The following is a 23,851-nucleotide window of genomic DNA, read 5'->3' as shown; positions in this document are numbered from 1 at the left end:
CAACTTAGAGTAACTAGCCCTCAGGTGACTAGAGGCCAGCTATGCCTGTGAGCCTGTGTCTAGAAAGAGAGCTGAAGGGTCCCTGCTTGGCCTAACAGTGTCAAAAACTGGATCTAATCCCCTAGGCTGCAGTTTTCAGGTTGCAAGTGGCATCCTAGGGCCTGCCCTCTGAGCAGCCCTGGCTGTTGAGGCAGCCTAAAGCATACCAGACTCTTCTGACACCCAGGTCTTCCTTTGATTCCATAAGAACCACCTTTTCTAGTCTACTGGCATTGGGCCTCTCGGGCCTCAGCACTCGTGTTGTCTGGAGACCACTGTGGTTGGGTACCTTCCTCCTTGGGCCTCGTGCTACTCAGTGTTTGTCAGTTTGACAGAAGTTAGAATCACCTGGGAAGAAGGAACCTCAATTAAGAATTACCTCTCGTCATATTGGCTGATGGCATGTTTGCAGACGTTTTCTTGATTGCTAATTGCTGTGGGAGGGCAGGGCCCAACAGTGGTATCCGTGGGCCAGTGGTCCTGGGCTGTGTAAGAAAGATTTTTCTGGGAGGAAGCCAGAGAGGAAGCCAGCCAGGAAGCTGCACTCCTTCATGGTTTCTGCTTCAGCTTGTTTCTGCTTTGGCTTCCCTCAGTGATGGACGATGACCCAAAAGTGTGAGCTGAATAAACCATTTCCTCCCTTATGCTATTTTTCTATCATGTGTTTATCTAGTGTTTTCTGTCAAGATAACAGACAAACCAGGCCAGGCCTCTACTAACCAGAGTTCCCCACAGTAAGGCTGCCCCGGGATCCTGGGCTAGGGAAGCTTGAGCTTTAATCCAAGGGATTCCTCCAGTGAGTGGGAAGCAGAGACAGGAGATGGGGAGGATGGGTGCAATCTAGGTGCTGACCACCTCAAGCATCTGGAGAGATGGTAACCAGGAAATGGCATCTAAGCACTTTGAGGGCTGCTGAGGGTCAGGCATTACAGGTCTACAACAAAATGGGTAAAATAGCAACAAGATTCCAGGCAGGCTACCCCATTCCTGGGGATGGTGAGGATGAGGCTTGCACAGCAAAGGTCTCTGATTTTGATTGCCTCTTTAAAGTGAATGGACAATGACCACTGTGTAAGAACAAGACAGGGGCAGGGTGGCTTGTATTGCATAAGATAACAGAGAGTCTTGGAGCTGTCCAGTGCTGGAGGCCTTGGGGATGGAAGAGAGAGGCCAACAAGTGTGAGCCTAGCAAAAGGATGTGATAGAGTTCCCCTCTGCCACAGGCCTCACTGAGTCTGCCTGCGCCTGAGTACAGGTTCCTGAACCCCTATGCTGGAGATCCCCGCGCTGGATGAGTCCTAGAGAAAAAGACTCCCCACTGGGCACTCTCAATGCTTGTATACACTTTGTGGTTTATTTGGTGGTCAGTAATTAATGGCTTTGCTACGAAGTGGAAGAAAGCTAATAGAACGTAATCAAAATAGTGGTTTAATTGACGGATTTTACTTGTTCCTTGCACCTGTGCCTTCTTCAGCTCCTACCTGCCTACTTAGCTTATATGGGTGCAGACTGCACACCATGACCCCCCAGGGCCCTCTCCACCACTAGGTACTTGCTTTCCCCACCTCAGCTCCAGAGATGTGATGGTCTTTAGCTCTGGAAGTCTCAGCCAGCCTCTCCTCCATCCTGTCTTCATTCTCGGGTGCCACCAGCAGCCGGTGCTGGGGTTTGGTCCCCAGTTTGTGGTCAGGCCGGTGTTCAGGTCTTGAGCCTGGTCGAGTATCCAGCTTGCAATCTGCTCGATACTTGCCTTCCCCTTCCCTCTTGAAGGAGGCAGAGGACATGGCTTTGGGCTTGGGGGGCTGCAGCCACGAGTGGCTGAGGATCTCGTCGATGTGCAGCCGCCGGCTGACATCTGGCTGTAGGATGCGGTAGATGAGGTCCTTGCACTCACCAGTTAGATTCTTGGAGCGTGGGAAGTCCACGCGGTGCTCCTTCTGGATGCGCAGCATCTTCTTGATGTCGGAGTCATCGTAGGGCATGGAGCCACAGACCATGATGTAGAGGATCACACCCAGGCTCCAGATGTCATACACCTTGGGCTGGTAGGGGATGCCCTGCAGCACCTCGGGGGCCGCATAAGCTGCTGACCCACAGAAGGTTTTGCTGAGGACGATGCGCCCGCTCCCGTCCCGCAGGCAGCGCTTGGAGAAGCCGAAGTCAGACAGCTTGATGTTGAAGTCCTTGTCAAGCAGAAGGTTCTCACACTTGAGGTCTCGGTGGACGACATCCAGATCGTGGCAGTACTTGACGGCTGAGGAGAGCTGGCGGAACATCTTGCGTGCTACGTCCTCATGCAGGGCTCCTCGGCATTTGATGAACTCCAGGAGGTCGCCCTGGACACCCAGCTCCATGACAATGTAGATGCGTCCATCAGAGGTCTCAAAGATCTCGTAGGTCTTAATGATGGAACGGTGGTTGACAGTCGCCAGGATGTCCATCTCCCGGGGAAGGAATCGCTCCACAAAGTCCGTGGGTGTTTTCTTGCGATCGATGATCTTGACTGCCACATTGAACTTGAGGCGCTCTGAGTAGGCAGATTTGACTTTTGCGTAGGAGCCCTTGCCCAGATTGATTCCCACGATGTAACCCTTCTTCCTTAGGACCGCGGCATCGTCCATGGTGCCAGGAGCGGCCGGCGCCGCCGCCCTCTACATCCCCTCCCCACACGGGCCAGCAGGCATTGTCCTCCTCATTCCCACTGAGGGAGGCGTCTGGCTGGGCTGGGCCTGGGGTGGAACGCTCAGCACTGTCACCAAGTGACAGTGCGTGAAGTCATAAAGCTGGGCTGCGGGCAGTGGGGACTGGGCTTGGGGAATGGGGCCCCTGGATGGAAGCCAGGAAGGCCTAGAAGGAGCACCCCCTCCCCACCCACTGGAATGAAGCTGCCATTCAGGCCTGTGGTAACCTTCCCTGGCCCTCTTTCTTGCTGTGGCCTTGTTGTCACCAATGAGGCCCAAAGAGAATCGATACAGGTCCAGTCTCATCCCTGTTTCCCTGTCGGGCCATGAGAACTGGTCCTGTGTTGGTCCTCACGTCACCAGAGCCAGTTCCCTGCCACTTCTTTGAGGTTTGTTTGAAGAAAACTTCCTATGAGTGTGTATCAGTCAGTGGAAGCTGCCCAGGTCCAGTCAGTCCAGTGGTGGTTCCAGTCTACTAGATGAAAGCGGTTCCATGTTTGGGGTCTTTGGGCTACAGAGTGGGCAGATGAGCCACATCCCTGGTGAACAGGTGTGTGGGGTGGGAGGGGAGGTAGTCCAAGGGGATGCACTGAGGGTGTGGTGTGGAAGATGGGGAGGCTTCCAACAGATGTACAAGGTGGTGAGGTACCCAAGCAGACAAGTGCTGAGCATGGCTACAGTGTAAGTCAGGGAAGGTCATGAGCTTTTTTCTGTGAATGATGAGCAGCCTTTATAGAACCTAAGATAGAACCATATAAAACCATCCCTTTTAAGATGGTTGCTGTTAACAAGCCAATTGGCTTTGGGATGCATGTGGAGGCCCAGGGCCTCCAGCCAGAGCAAGCATCTGAGGGTCAAGAGGAGGGGAGAGGATTAGGAAAAGCCAACCTGGGCCCGGTTAGTGAGGAGGGGACTGTTTAGGTTTGGTGCTGGATAGCCCAGGGATTGATAGCCCTCATAGCATTGTCTATGAAAGAGCAATTGGGGTTTTGTGAGCTGTTGAGCTGGGGCTGCAAGTGCTACGGCAGTGCTCACTACTTGCAGTTGGACTGTCTTGTTTTTGGTACATGGATGTTTGTTTTGCAAGGTGGCATCCTGTGGACACCCTCTTGGCTCCTGTAGAAGTCCTGTGCTCATTTTCACATTGCACAGGAGTCTTATGCTTTCATTGAGTTGCCAAAATGTGAAGGTGCTGTGTTCAGAGGGAAAGCAAGAAGGCCTGTTTCTAGTTGGGGAGGTGGGACAGAAGGCATCAAACAGGAAGTGACAGAGTCAGGTGCAGAGTGGACAAAAGGGAGAAGATGGGGAACAAGAATACACCATAGAGGACACCTTGAAGTCCTGGTCCTCTCACTCCAGAGTGACGTACACAGCAGGAGCTCTTGTGTCATTTCCTATCTCAACTGTCTCCTCATTGAATTCCAAACAGCCTCAGGCCATCTTGGTGTCTTCTGTCTCCCAAACCTTGGCAAAACTACAGAGATGAAAAGGCAGGCGCCTACACACTTCTCAGCACAACCCACCAGCTAGCCCCATGTTCTGGAGCCTTCTGTCCCATCCAAGTTCCTTCATGGCACTTGCCCAGTCTCACTCACTGAAGTGTTGTTCAGGATCTGTACTATGCCTGAACCCTGAATACTCGGTTCTCACAGGCAAAACTCACACAAGCAGGCTACAGAGTGTTGCTTGGTCCCAGAATGCTTTGAGGAAGACAAAGCCCCTTGGCTGAGCCTGGGGAGATGGGCATTTGTTGCGGCCCGCTCTGTCCACAGGTCGGGGTCTAGCAAGAGAAAGAGTGGGGGGAAGAAGGGGGAGAAACGCGAAGAATGGAAAACAAACCAGAGGATCTGTAGTCAAGTCTCCTTTACTGTCTCCAACACTCACGATTCCTACTCTACTACACCACCACTACACCACACACTATACCACCCTACTCCACTACTACACCACACCTCTACAAGGAAATCCTGGGTATTTATAAGCACAAATAGGAGAACACAGGTGAAAACATTTTACCATGTGCAGCATACAGCTGGGGTCACTAAATAGCAAAACAAGCTATGTGGGATAAACAATATATTTATCAGAGTGTGCTTCAGCTGTTATAGGCTTTTGAAAACCAAGTCTTTCATCAGGGTATATAGTTCCAGATGGCTGCAAAGTTGAGCTAGCCACTTTCTACTAAAGTCGGCTCCCAACAGGCATAGTCTTCAGAGGTGAATTGGCAAGTATGCTTATGGCACACATGTTGGGGTACAGGGATGAGGGGACATTGGTGGGCAGATCAGAAGCTAGCACTGAAAGTCTGAGCATGGGAGGATGTAGCGTATGAACACTGGGAGGCAATGGGTAGAATAGTCACAGTGGGGCAAAGGTGCAAGAAGGTCACGTCCAGGAGCTCACTGACACCACTTTTCTAGGGTATTTGGGATTGGTGTTTTCCCAAGGTTGAGACATAGGTGGGTCCAGGGTTGAGATGAGTCTAAATGTTTTTGTTTTTGTGTGTTAAACCCTTAGACTTCCATGAGGTTGCCCAGAGTGAGGTGAAGAAAGGGGCCACAATGGCAAGGTGAGGACTGCCTGGGACATGATGTAAGCAAGGCAGGCAGCACATAGAAGCCTGTGGTGCCAGGTACAGACCATGCCCATTTGGAATACCAATAGCTGCCTTCCTTGCCCATAGGGTTCAGACAAGCTGCCAGTTTTGCTTTGCAGAGGACAGCTTCCAGCTCTGCTGGGGCATCTCCCCTGGAACTGATTGAGATTGGAGGGGAATGGATACAGTCAAAAGCTATACAGGGCTGTGGACATGCTTGGGTTAGCTAGTGGAGCCCCTTACTCCTAGGCTGGGAAACAGTGGCATGTAGCAATTTAGGGCACAGTTGAGAACTGGGTACCAGCTGGACAGGGAGGAACATGTTTTTTGCTGGGCAGAGCTGAAAAACCAGCTGCTAAGCAAGTCCCAAGAGGTACTATAGGGCTGGTCAGTGTGCCTTCTATACTCTTCCCAACCCCTCACAGGCAGGTTTGTGCAGCCTGAAGCCCTGGGGTAGTGATAAAACACCTGCCTAGACCCTGAGCCCCTGATGCAGGAAGCCAGTTCTCCTAGTGCAAGACAGGGCTCTGGCTTCCAGCCAAGTTCATCCTTCTTGGACTAGCCTCCCCTTGCTTTCTTTGCAGTCTTCCTCTAGAAGTTATCCTCTTCACTTAGCTATCTTCCATGGCCTCTGCCCCTCCAAATCACCCGAACCAGCCTCTCACTGGTACAGCTGCCTCGCCATGGCCTAAGGATACAGTCTGGATTTGGGACGCAGGGATGGATTTCCCTATGAGTGAGGATTTGCAGTCTAATAGGAAGACAAGGGGAGCCCAGGACTACAGTGATCTGGGCAAAGACATTCACCTGAGGGTGTGCTCTAATATAGTGATTTATTGCTTCTTTAGCCATGTGAGTTACCAAGTTCAAAGGGGGGGAGAAGAAAGTGACGAAAATAGCTCATCCGGGAGTGTCTTCCTTCTCTCTCTCGTCCCTTGACTTCTAGGCTCAGGCTTCAAGCCATGAGCTCTGCCTCATTCCCTGCTGGCCCCCTGGGCTGCAAGAGGCTCATTAAGTATGTGTCTCTGAATGCTGTTGGGGGTGCCCTTCCTCTGTGTCCCTGTTCAGTTCACTGCTGAGGCCCACGTTCTCTGACTGCCTGGCCACCTGCACAGTCTCTTCATGGGGTTTTGTCTCAGGTTGGGCCTCGAGTCGTGCCTCTTCCCTAGGCTCCAACTTGGTGGCAGACTTCTTATCAACACCAGGTTCAGGGGTCCATGTGGGCTCAGTGGCCCGAGAGCTTTCCCCCTCCTTGTTGACGGCTCCAGAGGACAGACCTCGTGCCTTGGGCTGCACCCAGCAGTGGCTAAGGATTTCATCAATGTGCAGCCGCCGGTTGACATCTGGCTGTAACATTCGGTAGATGAGGTCCTTGCACTCACCAGTCAGGTGTTTAGAGCGTGGAAAGTTGACACGGTGCTCCTTCTGGATACGCAGCATCTTCTTGATGTTGGAGTCATCGTAGGGCATGGAGCCACAGACCATGATGTAGAGGATCACACCCAGGCTCCAGATGTCATACACCTTGGGCTGGTAGGGGATGCCCTGCAGCACCTCGGGGGCCGCATAAGCTGCCGACCCACAGAAGGTCTTGCTTAATGTCAGTCTACCACTATCATCCCGCAAGCAGCGCTTGGAGAAGCCGAAGTCAGACAGCTTGATGTTGAAGTCCTTGTCGAGCAGAAGGTTCTCGCATTTGAGGTCTCGGTGGACGACATCCAGATCGTGGCAGTACTTGATGGCCGAGGAGAGCTGGTGGAACTTCTTTCGAGCATCATCCTCTTGCAGGGCTCCTCTGGTTTTGATGAATTCAAGGAGGTCACCCTGGACCCCAAGCTCCATGACAATGTAGACCTTGCCGTCTGATGTCTCAAAGATCTCATAGGTCTTGACAATAGAGCGGTGGTTTAGCATGGCCAGAATCTCAATCTCCCGGGGAAGGAATTTCTCCAGGAAGTCGGTGGGGGCTTTCTTGCGGTCGATGATCTTGACCGCCACGTTGAACTTCAGGCGCTCAGAGTAAGCGGATTTGACTTTGGCATACGAGCCCTCTCCCAAGTTTATCCCCATGATGTAGCCTCGTCGCTTGAGGACGGCAGCGTCATCCATGGTGCCGGGAGTGCCCAGCGCCTCTGAGGCTGCCCTCTACATCCCTGCCAGACATGGGCCAGCAGTGTCCTCATTTACACTGTGGACAGAGAGTCCTCTGAGCTGGCCAGGCCTGCTGTCCCTGCCTCCTAAGAGGCCCAAGACTCTAGCATGGAACATTCAGCACTGTCTCCTGGGTGACTTCAGTGGGTGAAGTCATAAAGGAGTAATGCCCTGGGGGAGATGCAGTTATTGCCTGGACCACTTGAACTTAGAACTTAGGTCTGCCAGTGTACGGGAGCAGACTAAAAGTGAACAAAATGGCTCCATGCTTGGCTCCAGCCTGAGGTAAGAGAGGCTTATGAGACACAAATGTCTGCCCGTGTTTCTGATCCTAGAAATTGAACCCAAAGTCACTGAGACTTCAGTGGGTGAAGTCACAAAGGAGTAGTCCCCAGGGGAAAATGAGGCTACTGGTGGGGTGCTGGGACTTAGAGCCTGAAAAGTCTGCCAGTGTACTGGAGCTGACTAAAAGTGAACAAAATGGCTTATGCTTGGCTCCAGCCTGAGGTGGGGGGGGAGGGTTCATCTTGTAAAAGACCACTTTTGGATGTCTGTTGGGCCCTGAGACAGACCTGGGCATACAGCTGTGAAGATCCCTCAGGTTCTTTATCTTGTTGCCTGGTAATGGCAGTGGTGGTGGTGGGTTAGGGAGTTAACACTGTGCTTTCAGTGTGCTGTTCAGCTGGACTTCTCACTTCCTGTCCTGCTCTCTTTCTCTTCCAAACCTTTGCTGGCTGCTTAATGGTGGCTCTGCAGGTGGACAATTGGGACAATTGGCAGGAAGTCTGCACTTTGCTGAGTTCCCCCTCCAAAGGACCTGCCCAACTCATCGCTCTGGCTGAGCTCCCGGGGCAGATTTGCAGCGGGGTGGGTATGGGGGCAGAAGGCTAGCTCTGGATCTTGTAATGAGTGCCAGGAATGTGTCATAAAACTATCCAAATGCCAAGGATGGCACTGGGCAGGTACCTTTGCTTCTGCAAGCAAGGGGCTCCCCTTCTGTTATGACAAGACCTATGTCCAACATCTTGGGCCAAGACCTTGGAAAGTTGGAATATCTGATGGTTTGACCTTGACTTTATCCACCTATAAGGAGTTAGCATCTTTCACTCACATGGCTCCACATATCTATCATAGGTTGGAATCCTGGCTGGGACTTTGGTGAAAGGGCAATAAGAATGAGTCAGGTATGCTGGAGGTGACTGGCCTTTCTCCCTTTTCACTTCCTTCCCCTGAGCAGATTGGTTCATTTGCTGTCTCTCCTTCCACATTCATGCTGCTCATGAAGGCAGGTGCGAGTTTAGCATGTGGAACCTTGTTCTCAGGCTTTAACCCTGTCTCTGTCTGGGCTTTTTTCTCCATTGTATAGGCAGTTCCTTCCCTAGATCTGGTCCAGATCCTCTGGGCTTCTCTGTTATTCTGACATCCCTTAAGCTATTTCCTCCTCTGTTGATATTCTTTGTGTCATTTCCCCATCCACAGAGCCTGCTGGTCTTTTATTTTCACTAGAGCTCTTCACTTTCTTCACAGCGGTTCGACGTTTACAAGACCACTTTAGGGAATATGCTGGCACTGGGACAGACCTGGGCCTCCAGGAGTAAAGATCATTCAGGTCCAGTTAGCTCTGCCTCCTCAATTCTCTAATCCCGTATCCCAACTCCTACCCACCCCAGATCCTGGCGCCAGCACTGCCAGTCCCTATGGCCCTACCAGCACTAGGGACCTCTTTGGGTACTTCGCCGCCAAGGCTGCGTCCCCCTCCCCCGAGTCCCACCTCTCGGCTCAGCCAATGGCACGCCTCATTTCCTATTAGCCCCGCCCCTGACCCCGCCCACCGTCCCTCTGTCCCTAGGTCTGGCCTCTCCTGCTCACGCCCCGCCCCGCGTCTGGAGCTCCCATTCTGCCTCTCCGCCCCACCCCCGTCTCCCCCGCCCAGCTTGGTGTTCATTGGTTAGCGCGGGCTGGAGGCGGGGTGGCGCGGGCCGGAGCAGGACGGCCGCCATCTTGCGCGAGCCGGAATCTCGTCCCGCTCCTGTGGCCTAGGGTGCGCGCGAGTCGGTGGCATTCTCTTGCCGCGGCCCAGCTGGATCCCTCGCCTGCCGCCCCTCAGCCCTAGGCCGGAGTCCGGCCTTCACCCTCTCCTCTCGGCCAGCTCTGGCCTCCCCGCGGGGTCACGCGGCTGCCCCGGGGACGATGAACGGAGGATAAATGGTGCCCAAGGCAGACAGCGGTGTCTTCCTGCTGCTCTTCCTGCTGGTTCTCACTGTCACCGAGCCGCTGCGGCCAGGTGCGCGGCGCTGAGGGTGGGGGCGCGGTCGGGGGTGGGGCTGCGGACGTCCGTGCGCCCGCGGCTGCCGGGCGCCACTGCGCCTCGGCCGGACACAGGCGAGGCCTGGCCGCGGGCCTCTGGGCGTCCCCTGCCCCGCACAAGTTGGAGAGTACCAGGGTTCGGAGCCTCGAGGATGTCGCCTTTGGACCCACGTCCACCGAGCGCCGCGTGCTCTGGGACCCACTGGCCAGGAGCTGCGTCTCGGGTGTACCCTTGCCGGGCTGAGTGGAAGTCTGGGAAGCAGCTTGTGGAGGCACCTGGTGCCCCAAGTGTCCGCCCATCTGTGGCCTAATGCCAGCGTTTCAGCCCTGGACAGCGATGGCTGGTTGCTTATTGCCACTTAGTGAAACGCTGTACCACAGAAGTCCAGCCCGGCCCAAAGGAGGTACTAGGAGTAAAGCGAGCACCATGTGCAGGGGACAGGCTCTTCTCCGCGGTGCTTGGCACTTAGTGCTTTGTGTGGTGTAATTAACTACTTTTGGTACTCCCTTGGAGTTTGTGTGGTGGGGAATCTCAGGTCCCTTTTCTGCTTATTTCAGATACTTCTGAACTGTGCCAAAAGAAAACAAACAAACACAAACAATCCTTACTGCTCCCCACTTCCCAAACAAAGCAGGGTCGATTTATCCATCAGGCACAGGAATACCAATACAGCCTCACTGTCCCTTTAGGGATCTGTGGGAAAGTTTTACAAACGGCAGGGATGTCTTGTCTGCGAACTTTCAGGTGAAAGTAGACGCTTTAATGTGTGTACTGTGTTAGAGACTACTCTCTGTACTAGGACAGTGGTAAGTAGAGCTCTTAATAGTTTTAGCAGAGGAAGGTTCCCATGAAGGAATGCCCAAAGCGAGTCTTCTGTGGGTGACATCATGGCTGGGTGTCAGAACAGGTGGGTGCACCCTCAGCAGTGTCCTAGCCCAGCTCCCACCCTGCAACATATGTCAGTGCTTGGCTTTGTGCTTTTGTCCCGTGTGGAAATGTCTGTCAGAGCCTCAGTGACCAAGCCTAAGCCAACACTCAACTGAACAATGTTTCCCTGGGCTCCAGGAGAGGAACAGCCAGCTGCTCTGCATATGAGCTGACTGGTTGTAAAATTGCTGGGAACTCTTGTGGATTTGATTCTCCTGTTGGGCTGATGGGTTTGTGGGTGCTTATGGTTTACATCTTGGTAAACATGTTTGTATACCTCTGCATACAGTGAGCCCATTCTGATTCTTGGGTCCAGTTTTGCAGATGAGGTCCACACATGTCTGCCTTTCTTTTGCCTCTTGTTCTAGGGCCAGCATCTCTTGCCTAGATAGCATAGGTGTGTGTTGTCCCTAGCCATTTTCCCCTTGCCAGTTTGTTCATATATCCTGCCAGCTGGCTGGGAGCAGTTCAGAAACGACATGTGCGTTCTTGCCGCCTGCCCAACGATAGAGATATTCAAATGCAGAGAATACAACCCTCCCTTTAGAAGTGCTCAATACTGAAGAAAAGAGCAAGTATGAATTTAAGTACATTGCTGTGTGTTGGGTATCCCTGGGCAGACGGCAGAGGCCATCCATGTGCACATGTGCAGCAGGGGAGCCCTCACACAGTCTGAATGGGACATACAGTGGAAGAGGCTCCAGTAGAGGGAGTCATATGATCCTGAACTCATGGCTTTCTAGGCTGGAGCTTGGCATCAGCCTCCAGTTCTGTCTTAAGTTGTCCTGCAGAGCTCTAAGCACCCTAATATCCCTTGGCAAAGGCAGCAAAGACAAGGATTGCTGGGTCAATTTTTTTTCTTGTGCTATTATGTCTCTGTACACATTCATCATGTCTGTCCTGGCAGTGTTGGACACTTTGTAGCTGACGTTTGCAAACTGAAGGTCCTATTCTAGATTTGCTTGCTTCCTTTCAAGGTCCTGGGTCTAAGTCATACATGGGTGTAAGGAGGATACTAGTTAGAACCCACCTCTCCTCTTCTTGTTCCTACCCAGTGTTGTGAGGGAGAGCCAGAGCTTTATCTTTCTTTGATACAGGCTAAAGCTTTCAGTGATGATGAGGGGAGGCAGTGTGTGGAGTTAAGCTTGACTTGTCTAAACTCTTTTTCTATTCTTTTGTTTTTGTGGTGCCAGGTAATCCAACCCAGGGCCTTGTGCACTCTACCACTGACTTTACCTCCAGCCCCCAAACTTCCTTTAAAAAAAATGAATGTTTAATCTTGGTTGTTTGAGGACATTACATGTTGGATACTATTCTAAGTATGTATGTCTTTAACTTTCAAGTGGTCCCTGGAAGACTGTTATTAGCCCAGTTTCATAGACAGAGAAACTAAAATAAGAGAAGTTTAATAAAGCTACGTGACCTAGATGAGATTTAATTCTGAGAACGTGGCTGCTTTGGTTGTTATCTGGGGAGTGCAGCACTGTTAGTCTTGTTGCTCACCCTAACCAGAAGTATCTTAAGTATATTTAATACTCTGTGTCCCATAACCTTAAGCTCTCATTGGGACACAAAGTTATGCCATAGTCTCAACAGTAGCTTTCTTCAGGGTGATTCCAGCATTCACAGTTAAGAAAACCTGCCTTCCCAGCAGGGCCACAGGCCAAGAAGCCTGGTCCTTTTCCCTGACTGTTGCTGGCCCCTAAAAGAGGCTTAGCCCACCTTGAGAGGTAGTGGCGTTGACAGCTATCTTGTGTGTTCCACCTGTGCTGCTCCCGGCTGGGAGTGACCTTAAGAAAATCACTTGCCTCTCCCTGGCCTAGTTCATAGATGCTCTCCTCTTAGCAGTAAGGAGAGACATTCCGTGGACCAGGAAGTACCCTAGCAGTGAGGGCAGACGCTGTCTGTGTGTGGGTTCTTGTACTGTAGAGGTGATGTAGCTGTGCAGTTGTCTTCTTGGTAGTGATGGCAGGTCCTCCTAGGGATGACAGCAATCGAGTAATTGATTTTTCCCCTTGTGGGCTGAGTCTCTTCTATTAGAGAGTTCCTTTGGTGGGTTTTTGATTCTGAAATGTCAATGACAATATTTAGGACCCAATAAAGAGCCCATGACTAAGCAAATGGCTTCTTAGGTGTGCAGCTCTGTCGTTTGTTCACTGCCTGTGCTTTTATGTGCTGTGGATGTCATGAGCTTTGGTTTCCCTCCCAGCCTACAGAGCACGGTCATGGCCTGGGAAGCTCGACCTGGGAAGCTCAGTTTGAGGCCCAGGCAGCTGTGCCAAGAGATGTCTGAGTGGAGAGTGTGCTTATTCTTTTTTTTGTTTTGTTTTGTTTTGTTTCTGGTTTGACTTACCAACTATCTTAGAAAGGTCAGTGGAGGCAGGTCTTTTGCCATGGTAGGTCTTGGTAGGACAAGCCCAGGCTGGAGGGTGCTAGCTTGGGAGCCTGTGGTGATGGTGGTGTGGCTATGGACATAGATGGCTTCATGCTTAGGTGGTAGAAGAGTGAGTTGTCTGTCAGAAGAGGATTGGAAGTTACAATTTGCTTTCTGTTGCTGTGCTACATACCACAGCCACAACAACTTGGGGAAGAAGGGGTTTATTTCAATTTACAGATTCTAGTCTATCATGAGGAGGCTCAGGGCAAGAACCTGAAAGCAGGAATGGACTTGCTTTTCTCCAGCTTTCTTATAGAGCCTAGGCCCACTTGCCTTAGGCATGGCACTGCCGGCAGTGGGTTGGCCTCTTCTGCATCAATTAATCAAGAAAATGTTCTACAGACACACCACGGGTCAGGTTGACAAAACTATGACAAGTTATACGAAGGTCTTTTTTTTTCCATTCTGGTCAATGGCTGGTGGTTGTGGATTCAAAGCATGTGGATCCTGAAGCTACATTGCCCAGGGTCAAGGTTGTCATAGTGCTTTAGGGTTCCCCTTCCTTTCACCTGCTCCTCTCCCCTCTCCCTGTCCCTGTCCCCCCCCCCCCAATCTTTCCCTTCTTCCTCTCCCTCCCTCCTCCTAGATTACTTTCCTGCCTCAGCTTCCTCACTTTGAATCTAAGCATCATGATACAGATTCATGGAGACGTAAGGATTAAAATGGGTGGGGAAATATTCCAAAAGGTATCTGATATATAAAGCATGTGCTTTGCACAGATCATCTGTTGGTATTATTCACAGGTAGATTTGAAGGAGTCTAGGGAACCCTTGAGTCTGGGAGCCAGGTGTGTGTGTGTGTGTGTGTGTGTGTGTGTGTGTGTGCGCGCGCGCACACGCGCAAGTCATGGGGGCCTCTCTCTCTAGGAGGCTCCGAGCTCAGTGCAGTGGCTTTAAATCTTGCCACACACATAGCAACCACTGCAAGATTTTCTATGCTATCACACTTTTCTTTTTCACCGTGTGTTCTTTGTTTTCATATGACTTTAGTTATTTCTGAGAATTTCACATGTGAATACTGTATATCAGTTTTACCCACTCCCTCCAATTCCTGTGTCCCCACTTGAAATTCCTGACCTCTTTTTCTTGATTATTATTTCATATATTGCATGTACATATGTATGCATAAATACAACCTGCTGAGTCATTTAGTGTTGTCATTTATATATGTCTGTGTGCTGATTGTTTCCGATTGAATAGCCTGTGAGGGGTCTTATCCCCTGGAAAAGAAGAATGATTTTTCTTCTCTTAGCAACCATTATTTGCTTGTAGCTCCTCCTCCAGGTGTGGGGCCTTGTGAGACTTACCTCATCCACACTGGATGTCAGTTGTTAGTCTTTGTGTAGATCTTGTTGCTCAAACAAGGGTACAGCTCCCTGTCATAGAAGATACTATCTTGGGGTGAATATCCTGTTTCTTACAGTTTTTCTTACAGTGTTTCTGCCCCATTCCCACCCCCCTTTAGGGTCTATGACCTCTTCTGCATTCCCTAAGCCTTAATTGTAGGAGTTGTGCATCTGTTGGGGATGGACACCTCTTACTCTGTTGTTCTCTGCATTTTGACATGAATTCCTTCAGTCCAGTTAAACTGCTGTTGGTTACGTCCAAGATACAAGTACCACTATTGCACCCTTGAGGCCACCTTTCCTTGCAGGTCACTACTGTGTTCTACAGCATTCACAGCTAGGGAAGACTGTTGCTCGCTTTTCTCCCTTGGCAGCTTGCATAACACCTTTGGATATTAGCTAGTCCTCAGGGGGGAGGACTCAAGGTCAGTTCCAGCTCAGGTTTCTACTTTATGTATGCAGAATGTATGGGGCTTAACTTTGAAGTTCGGGGAGGCAGCCAAGGGGAACAGCAATACCCGCCCCCATTGTTTTGGGAGTCAACTTAGACTCCGGGAACCAATCATTTGAAGGGAGGTTTCCCATGCCTGGTACTAAGGTTTTTGTTAGTCTGTGGCTCTTGGTAGGAGCATTACTACTCCATGTACTATAAACTCATTTGATTATAATAATATATGCACATTTTTTTCGAGACAGGGTTTCTCTGTGTAGCCCCGGCTGCCCTGGAACTCTATAGACCAGGCTGGCCTCGAACTCAGAAATCCACCTGCCTCTGCCTCCCAAGTGCTGGGATTAAAGGTGTGTGCCACCACCGCCCAGCCATACATATTTTTAAATAAACACAAAACATGTCTTTTTTCTTTTTTAAGACAGGGTCTCTCTACACTCCTGGTTGTCCTGGAGCTCACTATGTAGACCAGGCTGGCCTCAAATTCACACATCCACCACTGCCTTTGCCTCCAGTTTATTCTTACTCTTCTTCATCCTCCCTCCCTCTGCATTGCCTTCCCTTTCCTTCCCCCAGATAAAGCCCCTCCACTCCTTTTTTCATTTTCCCTTTATGGTACCTGGGTCTTACAATTGCCCTCCTTCAGGCCACACCCCTTTTACTTTCTGTGGTTACCCCAGGCTATACACCCACTTGTAAAGATCTGGCCCTAGTGTCTGTAAATAAGAGCAAACTTGCAGCCACTACACTTCTCACAAAGTGAGGATTATTCACAATGACAGGTCTTCCTCATTGGCACATTTTGTGTGTCTCCTGTGCCTGGCAGGCACAGATTGGGCACTTAGAAACCAGTTTTTGAGGGGTTGGAGAGATGGCCTAGCAGTACTGGCTGTTCTTCTAGAGGACCCAGGTTCAATTCCCAGCAATCACATGGCAGCTCACACCTGTCTATAGTTCCAGTTTTAGGGCTCTGATACCCTCAGATATCCATGCAGGCAAAACACAAATACATATAACAAAATTTATATGTGTATGTATACACACACACACACATATTAAAATGGCTGTTTGTATTTTTATAACATAAAAGACAGTAGCTCCTTTAGCCATTTTGCTTTGCAGCTTGCCCTAATGGAGGTAGCAAGGAGGATGAGGTCCTTATCATTCTGTAGGGAGGGAGTTGGATGAGGGAGGAGGCAGACCCATCTGGTTGGGCTTCATGAATCTTGCTCCTGGGTATTAGCTATACTGAGAGACAAAGAGCAAGGGCTTCTTGCCTGTGTGGATCCTTCCTAAAGCTTACCAGCCACCCAGTTTAGGGGAGGGGTTCCCAGAGAAAGGGGGTGTGGGAACAGTTGACTATGTGAGTTGGGCAAATCAGGGCATAGCCTTGGTGGGGGGCTGGCTTGATGTGAAGCTGCACTCTTTCTCTTCGTTTCTGTCCTTCTGCTCAGTGAAGCTGTTACTTCAGTTACCCTGAGCTGCTTCTCCTACCTCCACACTCCTTGCTCCCTGTCTGCTGCTTTCTGCATAGGCTGACTTCTGTTTGCTGATGTCAGCCATCATTTCACTCAGCTTGTCTGTCTCGGTCAGCTGGGGGACTGCTTCCTGTTGGGCAGGACAAGGCTGAGTGTGGGACAAGTTAGCTGGCTTGAGAGTGGACTCTGTCGGGTCCTGCGTGCTCTTGTTCCCTGAAGGGACTTTAGGAGATCCTATCCATACGTGTGGGAGGGTGTGGGTAGGGTGTGAACAGATGAATATGAAAGCCAAGGATCAAGCTCAGCTGTCACTCCTTAGGCACAGCCATCTGATGGTGTATATGTTTGGGTGCATATATGCATATATGTGGATATGGGTGCATGTGCACATGTGTGTGGGTGTGAAAACTAGAGATTGACATTGACTATCCTTTCATTCACTCTCCATCTTGGTTTTTGAGACAAGGTCTCACAATATTCTTAGCACATGGACTTGGTTAGATTGGCTGGCCAGCAAGCCCCATAGAGTCCTGTCTTCACTTTCCCAGTGCTAGGATTAGACACATGCTGCCACACCAGTTTTTAAATAGATTCTGGGACGAAACTCAGATCTTCATGTGTGCACCAAAAGTTGTTTCTTGACTGAGCCAATTCCACAGCCCCAAACTGGTTTTATGAGTTTTTCACTGGCCTGGGACTCACCCCCTTAGGCCAGCCCCCTCTTCTGCCCCCTCCCCTGCACTGGGGTTACAAGCTCACATTACCACAGTTGGGTTTGTTTGTTGCTTCAAGACAGGGTTTCTCTGTGTAGCCCTGGCTGTCCTAAAACTCAATCTGTAGACCAGGCTGGCTGAGAATTTACAGAGGAGATCTATCTGCCTGTCCCTGTCTTCAAAGTGCTGGGATTTAAAGGTATGCATCACAATACCCAGTCAGCCACAACTGGTTTTGCTTGCTTGTTTTGTTTAAGATTTATTTTATTATTTTGTTTATATGAGCACATTGTAGCTGTCTTCAGACACAATAGAAGAGGGTATTGGTTCCCATCACAGATACTTGTTAGCCACCATATGGTTGCTGGGAATTGAACTCAGGACCCTTGGAAGAGCAGTCAGTGCTCTTAATTGCTGAGCCATCTCTCCAGCCCCACAACTGGTTTTTAAAAGTGGTTTCTGAGGATTAAACTCAAGTCCTTGCATGGTATGCTTTTTACCAACTGTTTTTTTTTTTTTTAATTTTTGTTTGTTTGTTTGTTTGAAACAAGGTCTTAGTTTGCAGCCCAGTGTCTTAGAATTTACTGCATACCATAGGCAGGACTTGAACCTATGGTGATTCTCTTGCTTTAACCTCCCAAGTGAGCATGAGCTGCCACACCCAACCCCTTTTCTTTTTTTGTTTGTATGTTGTTATTGTTTGTTTTTAATATTTACTTTTGTTTAATGTGTGTCTATACACAGGTGTCTCTGGAGATCAGTAAAGGATATCACTTAGATTTTAATCAGAAGCAGAAACAGCCTAGATAATCATAAATGATAACTAACATTCCTTTTCAGATAGTTTCTGGTGTGTTGGTCTTGTGCTTGACTGAAGATTCCCAAGGAGCATATGAAACGGTGCTTTTAGGCTGTATAGAACTCTCAGCAGAGGTCAGAGCCTGATACTGTTTAGAGGGAGTGGAGGAAAGCTGTCCACTGCTGCTTGGCCTTAGATCATCTTTTTGTATGTCTCAGAACTTCAGTCTAGCTTTGCTTCAGGAGTCGCTTTGTTTAATTTAGTATTGCCCTTAGATGGGGCTGGAGTATAGCTCAGTGGTAGAGTGCTTGTCTAATATATATATAAGGTCCTGACTTCCACCCTCTACTACCAGGCAGAAAGGAGAATTTTGTTAACCGTTAGCCTGGGCTACAAAGCCAAAACCTCTATGTCAACAACAAAAACTTACCTGTAGGACTTTGGAATCTTTGCATATCTTGAATTTGTCTGCCATTCCATTTGGAAAGTTGGTCCTCAGAGACATGTGGGGACCTCATCTCTTTTTCTCTAAGTAGGGATAGTACTTAAGACATACTGTAGAAGGCTGTTTGCTAGATAGAGAGGGACAAAGCTTAGTTATCTTGTTTTTATTACATTTACCTGTTTGTGTTTGTGTCTGTGCATGTGCCCGTGTGTGCACATGCACGTGAATGCCTTTACCCACTAAGCTAGCCTGTCAGTCCTATAAAGTTAAGTTTTCTTGAGACAGCAGCCCATGTAGCCTCAAACTCAGCTCTGTAGCTGTTGTGGTTTGAATGAGAATGGCCCTTATAGGCTCATGTATTTGAATGCTTGTTTTCAGTTGGTAGAACTGTTGTAGGAAGGACTGGGAGGTGTGGCCTTGTTGGAAAGGTGTGTTAGGCATTGAGGTTTCAGAAACTATGCCACTGCCTCCTGTGTGATCTCAACATGCAAAGTCTCAGCTGCTGCTCTAGCACATCCCTGCTTGCCTGCTGGCAAGGCTCCCCACCATGATGGTCAGAAGTAACCCACACTGTGAGCCTCCATTAAGCTCTTTGTAAGCTGCCTTGGTCATGTGTCTCTTCATAGCAATAGAAAAGTCACTGAAATACCTGGCCAGATGGCCTCTGAATGTATTTAGCTTCAGGTTCAGTTGGGTACTGGCTACCCTAACCAGGTCTCTTTACTGAAGAGACCCAGCAGTGAACTATGCTTGCAAAGGCTTTGGGTCCCCTTTGCTTAGAGGACCTTTTCAGAGCATTCAGCTCTTCAAGGTTATTGTTAGCAACAGAACACTTGGGACTTGAGTAACGAGCAGTTCTTGAGTGAGTTCTCAGCCCTCAGGATTGCCAGGCATGGCCACCTCCATGCATCTCAGAACAAGGAATGTGGCCTAACAAGATGTGGTCATTGCCATGTAGTCTAGAGCAGAGTCTTAGATGGGTTTCTGGTGCCTCTTTCTATATTGATCTCCTCATATACCATCCCAGGAAGCTACAAGAGCCAGGTAGTTGCGCATGGCAGTAACCAGAAAGGAGCTACCGGGTTTCGGAGTTGCAGAGACTGCCAAACCAGGCCCAAGAAGATGGTAGGATTCTTGTGGCAAGGGTGTAAATGTCCCTGGGCTCTCATGAAAGCACAAACAGTACTTTTGAAGGTCGTGGGAAGTTTTGTAAACATGACAACAGTCTGGTCATGGTTGTCCTCCCTTCCTGGCTCTGTCTTCCCTGGCATGTGTTGGACAAGCACTCTGATACATTTTTCCCTTCGTTGGCAGCTGTAGTCCTTCTTGAAGCCAGACCATATTTTATGAAACAGCTAGGCTCAGCTCCTCTGCGCTGCACATGGATGGGCGCTCCTTCTTTTGTGTGCCTTTTCCTACTGATTGGTTCTTGTCTAGCCTGCTCTGCTGATTGTAGACTTGCCCTAGGCAGTGTCGCTGGTGGCCTAGATGCTGGCCTGTCTCAGGCCTTGTTTGGGCCCTTCTTCACTCTTAACTTAGAGTGGGATCTATTTTGTGTGTTATCTATTGTTAACAGTGGTTTGTGTCTCCTCTTGATGATGTCCATAGGAAAAACTAGAATAGTGTAGCCAAACGGAAAAGAAGTCCCTCTAGATATCTTTTCAGATCCTTTCTGCTCTGCTGCTGGTTTGGAGAGTGGTCCTGGAAAACATATCTTTTTTTTTTTTTCCTAGAAGCTTCTGGTACAGATTGAGAGCCTTTGCACAGCCTGCTAGGACACAGCTGCTAGCTCAGTCTAGAGCAGGATGATGGGCAGATGACAGACCTGCAGAGAGCACTCACACTTCCTGGTCTTGTTGCACAAGTTGTGCATGACCACTTCCCCACATGTCCTCATTGTCTTGGGGCACTCAGGTGGACGATGGAAGGAGGTAACTTTCTCAGCACTTCTTTGCTGGAAATTGATGTCCTTTGTGATGTGAATGTGACTTGTACTAGTGCCCATCTTTTGCCCTATGTAGGTAAATGTTGAAGAGAAATTAATTTCAAATGATTTAGAAAGCATTCCAAATTTCCTACAGACATTTGAGACAGCTCAGTTTACATCATTTAAAATGAGGCCAAATCTTGCTGACAGAGAAGGTTATTCTAGAAAAAGAATCTTATCACTAAGACTTAGAAATTCATACAGACACAAAGCACAAACTCTCAATTTGCACCCACAGCACAATGTATTAGCAGTACCTCTTCAGATACCTAGGGGCCACTATGATCTCCCTAACTATCAGGATCCAGAAGGAAAATTACTCACTTCATAGTACTGTCTGCCAGTCATCTTAGCACACGAACACATTAGCATTTCTGGAGCCTCCACGATACGATGTCATTATTCTTGAAGTTAATGAGGTAAGTGCTGGAGATCTCTCTTCTTAAAGACTTAAAAAGTGTGGTACGATATACATTACATGACAGTTATCATTTTAATGATTTTCACTTTTGCTCTCCTGAGGATGAAAGCCAGGGGCCTTCCTTGTAAATTCTGGGAAATACTCTGCTCTGAGCTACATGTCCATCCTTAACTGTGTTTTGTTCTTTCTGCATGTGTCTGTGTATGTGTGTGACTGTGCAGTTTGTGTGAGTATTGAAATACATGCGCAGGTCAGAGGACCACCTAGGTATCTGTCCTAGCCTTCCACCTTGTTTGAGATAGGATCTCCATTGTACCTGCCTGACTTCCAGGCAGTCTCATATCTCTGCCTGCCTCTTGTTTGCTGTAGGAGCACTGGGGTTACAGAAACACTATACTAGGTTCTAGGGACGTGAACTCAGGTCATCCATGCTTATATGGCAAGTGCTTTATACACTAAGCCATCTTTTCAGCCCCTTAACTGTTTGAAGCTTATGTTTCAGTAGCATATAGTGCATTCATTATTAGATAAACGCCATCACTACATATTCTTAGAATATTTTCATTATACCCATCAGAAACTGTGTGCCATTAAATAATAACGGCCCCTTCTCCCCTTTCCTCTAGCAACCACTAGTCAGCTCTGTCTCTGTGGGCTTGTGTATTCTGGATATTTTATGTAAGTGGAATCATACTGTGGGTTTGTGTATTGTAGACATTTTATGTAAGTGGAATCATAATGCATGTGTCTTTTGTGATTTGTTTCTTTGACTTAGCATATTTCCAGGTTCATCCACACTGTAACACATTTAAGTTATTATAGCCAACTAATAATATTCTGCTGAATGAATATACCATACTTTCTCTCCATCCTTCAGCTGATGATATAGATATGCTGCTTCCATAATAAGTGCTGATGTGGACTTTGGTACACAACTACCTGTTAGAGTCTCTGCTTCAGTTCTCTTGAGTATATGTCTGTGAGTGAAATTGCTAGTTAATATGTTAATTCTATGTTCCACAGATGCTGAGTCGTCTCCCACTGCTGCAGTAGTGGTCTAAGGCCCATTCTCTACCCCTCGGCAGGACATTTCCACCTTAAGAAATAGCTGCTCTCATGACTATGAGGCCCTGTCTCACTGTAGTTTGGCTTGTGTTTCTCTGATGATTAATGTTGCCGAGCAGTTTTTCACGTTTATTGGTGAATCATATATCTTTCTTTCTTTCTTTTTTTTTTTTTTTTATAAAAAGATTTATTTAGTTTGGGTTTTTTTTTTTTTTTTTTTTTTTTTTTTTTTTTTTTTATATGAGTACACTATACTGTAGCAGTCTTCAGACACACCAGCAGAGGGCATCAGATCATCTTACAGATGGTTGTGAGCCGGGAATCAAACTCAGGACCTCTGGGAGCATTGACAGTGCTCTTAACTGCTAAGCCAGCTCTCCAGCCCTTGTTTTGGTTTTTCAAGACAGGGTTTCTCTGTGTAGCCTTGGCTGTCCTAGAACTCACTGTGTAGACCAGGCTGGCTTTGAACTCACAAAGATCCACCTGCCTCTGCATCCCAAATGCTGGGATTAAAGGCAATTATTTATATTTCTTTGGAGAAATAGCCACATGATTCTTTTGGTTTTGAGTTGGGCAGTTGGGTTTTTACATTGTTATAGGAATTCTTTATATATTTTGAATATTAGTGCCTTATGAGATACTGGATTTAATATATTTTGTTCCATTTAGTGAGTTATTTTTCTGATCTTGGATCATGTTCTGAGATCCACAAAACTCTGTGAAGTTACCATTACCTGTTTATTCTTTTTGCCGACTGTGCTGTTGGTCTCACATTCAGGAAGTGGCTCCCAAAGCTGACATCAGGATGGGTCCCCTATTTTCTAGGTATTTTATAGTTTTAGCGCTTATGGTAGAAGTCTTTGATCCACTTTGTGGTAACTTTAATTTTTTCAAAACCTATATTTAATGATGTCTCTTAAATGTTCTAACTTCCCTTTTAGCCCACCACCCACCAGAGGTAGTAGGAAAGAATGGATACAGGGGAAGTGGACCTGTTTAGAAAGGTTCTTTGGGGAAACTCCTGTCTATGTTGTCTGGAAATCGGCAGTTCAGTTCACAGGTTAGCAGGCAGCGGCAGCTTGATCCACTCACAAACACTTCACAGATACAGCAGCAGTCCAGTTCGGTAGAGTCGGGTTAGCAACAGTGGTGACACAACTTAGCAGAGACAGGCAGGCCTCAGCACTTGGCAGGAGGGACCAGGAAGAATGCCAGAAGTTGTTCTTGGCTGTGCCTCTCTCAGTGAAGACAAGCGAGACCCACAAGCATTGTACAGCTAGCTCTATAAGCAAGCCTAGCTCTGTCTCCATCACTGCCTCGCATGTTCTGTTTACCCCTTCCAAACATCACATGTCCTCTACGGATCTTGCCTCAGCTGACATCACACTGCCAATAAGCCCCAGTCTGCTGAAACATGAGGAAACTGCAGCACATCACCAGAAGGTTTTTGGTGCATTTCTCTCTATGGAATCCCCGACAAATGCAGCTCAACTATATAAGGCAGACCAATGTGTGTTGTTAGCAAAGAATCCTTCATCACATGTCCTTTCATGCATTGTCTGCTTCAGCTAAATGTTCCTTCATGGTTGCCCCAGCAAAACACCATCCAACACAACTGACTTTTCAAAGAACCATTAAAATTTCCATTTCAGCTTTGAGTTAGTTTTTATATGTATTGAGTGAGGGCCAGCTTCTTTTTCAGATAAATATATAGTCACACTTAAGCACCAGTTGCTGAAAAGACTGTCATTTCCCAGTAATCAGCTTTTTGTCATGACAAAATTCCTGAGAAAATCAACTTAAAGGAAAAAAGGTTTAACTTTAGTTAAAAGGATTTGTGGTGGTGTAAATGAGAATGGTCCCCAACATAGACTCGTATATTTGAATGCAACCAGTTCTAGTTGGTGGAACTGTTTGGAAAGTGTGGCCATGGAGGGGTGGGCTTTGAGGTTTCAAAAGCCCACACTGTTCCCAATTAGTCCCCGCCCTTTTTGTGGTTGTGGATCAGTAT

General features: G+C 48.4%; 3 protein-coding genes across 6 annotated transcripts in view; 1 reads left to right on the top strand and 2 right to left on the bottom strand.

Annotated features, from left to right (window-relative positions):
• Positions 1-1,378: 1,378 nt before the first annotated feature.
• Positions 1,379-2,753, bottom strand: Tssk2 (testis specific serine kinase 2). The gene has a single exon (XM_034515636.2). The coding sequence runs from the start codon at positions 2,658-2,660 to the stop codon at positions 1,584-1,586; it is 1,077 nt and encodes a 358-aa protein (XP_034371527.1). The 5' UTR covers positions 2,661-2,753; the 3' UTR covers positions 1,379-1,583.
• Positions 2,754-6,327: 3,574 nt separating this feature from the next.
• Tssk1b (testis specific serine kinase 1B) lies at positions 6,328-7,626 on the bottom strand. The gene has a single exon (XM_034515049.2). The coding sequence runs from the start codon at positions 7,423-7,425 to the stop codon at positions 6,328-6,330; it is 1,098 nt and encodes a 365-aa protein (XP_034370940.1). The 5' UTR covers positions 7,426-7,626.
• A 1,979-nt stretch (positions 7,627-9,605) lies between these two features.
• The window catches only part of Dgcr2 (DiGeorge syndrome critical region gene 2), a 56,462-nt gene continuing 42,216 nt past the window's right edge, over positions 9,606-23,851 (top strand). For 2 of the 4 annotated variants that reach the window (XM_034515047.2, XM_076942599.1), the window contains exon 1: positions 9,606-9,751. In XM_034515047.2, coding sequence (XP_034370938.1) covers positions 9,673-9,751 — 79 coding nt within the window. In that variant the 5' untranslated portion in view covers positions 9,606-9,672. Of the gene's footprint in view, positions 9,752-9,876; positions 10,179-23,851 lie in introns of those variants that run through there. The other 2 variants (XM_076942597.1, XM_076942598.1) reach the window with 2 other exon arrangements.

This window comes from Arvicanthis niloticus, chromosome 12 (assembly GCF_011762505.2).
Source record: "Arvicanthis niloticus isolate mArvNil1 chromosome 12, mArvNil1.pat.X, whole genome shotgun sequence".
NCBI classification, from domain to species: Eukaryota; Metazoa; Chordata; class Mammalia; order Rodentia; family Muridae; genus Arvicanthis; species Arvicanthis niloticus.
The sequence above is the reverse complement of the archived record's forward strand: the minus strand, read 5'-3'. Positions and strand labels throughout refer to the sequence as shown.

Coding starts and splice junctions, on each gene's coding strand:
- Tssk2 (XM_034515636.2), bottom strand. CDS start 2,660: ATGGACGATGCCGCGGTCCTAAGGAAGAAGGGTTACATCGTGGGAATC.
- Tssk1b (XM_034515049.2), bottom strand. CDS start 7,425: ATGGATGACGCTGCCGTCCTCAAGCGACGAGGCTACATCATGGGGATA.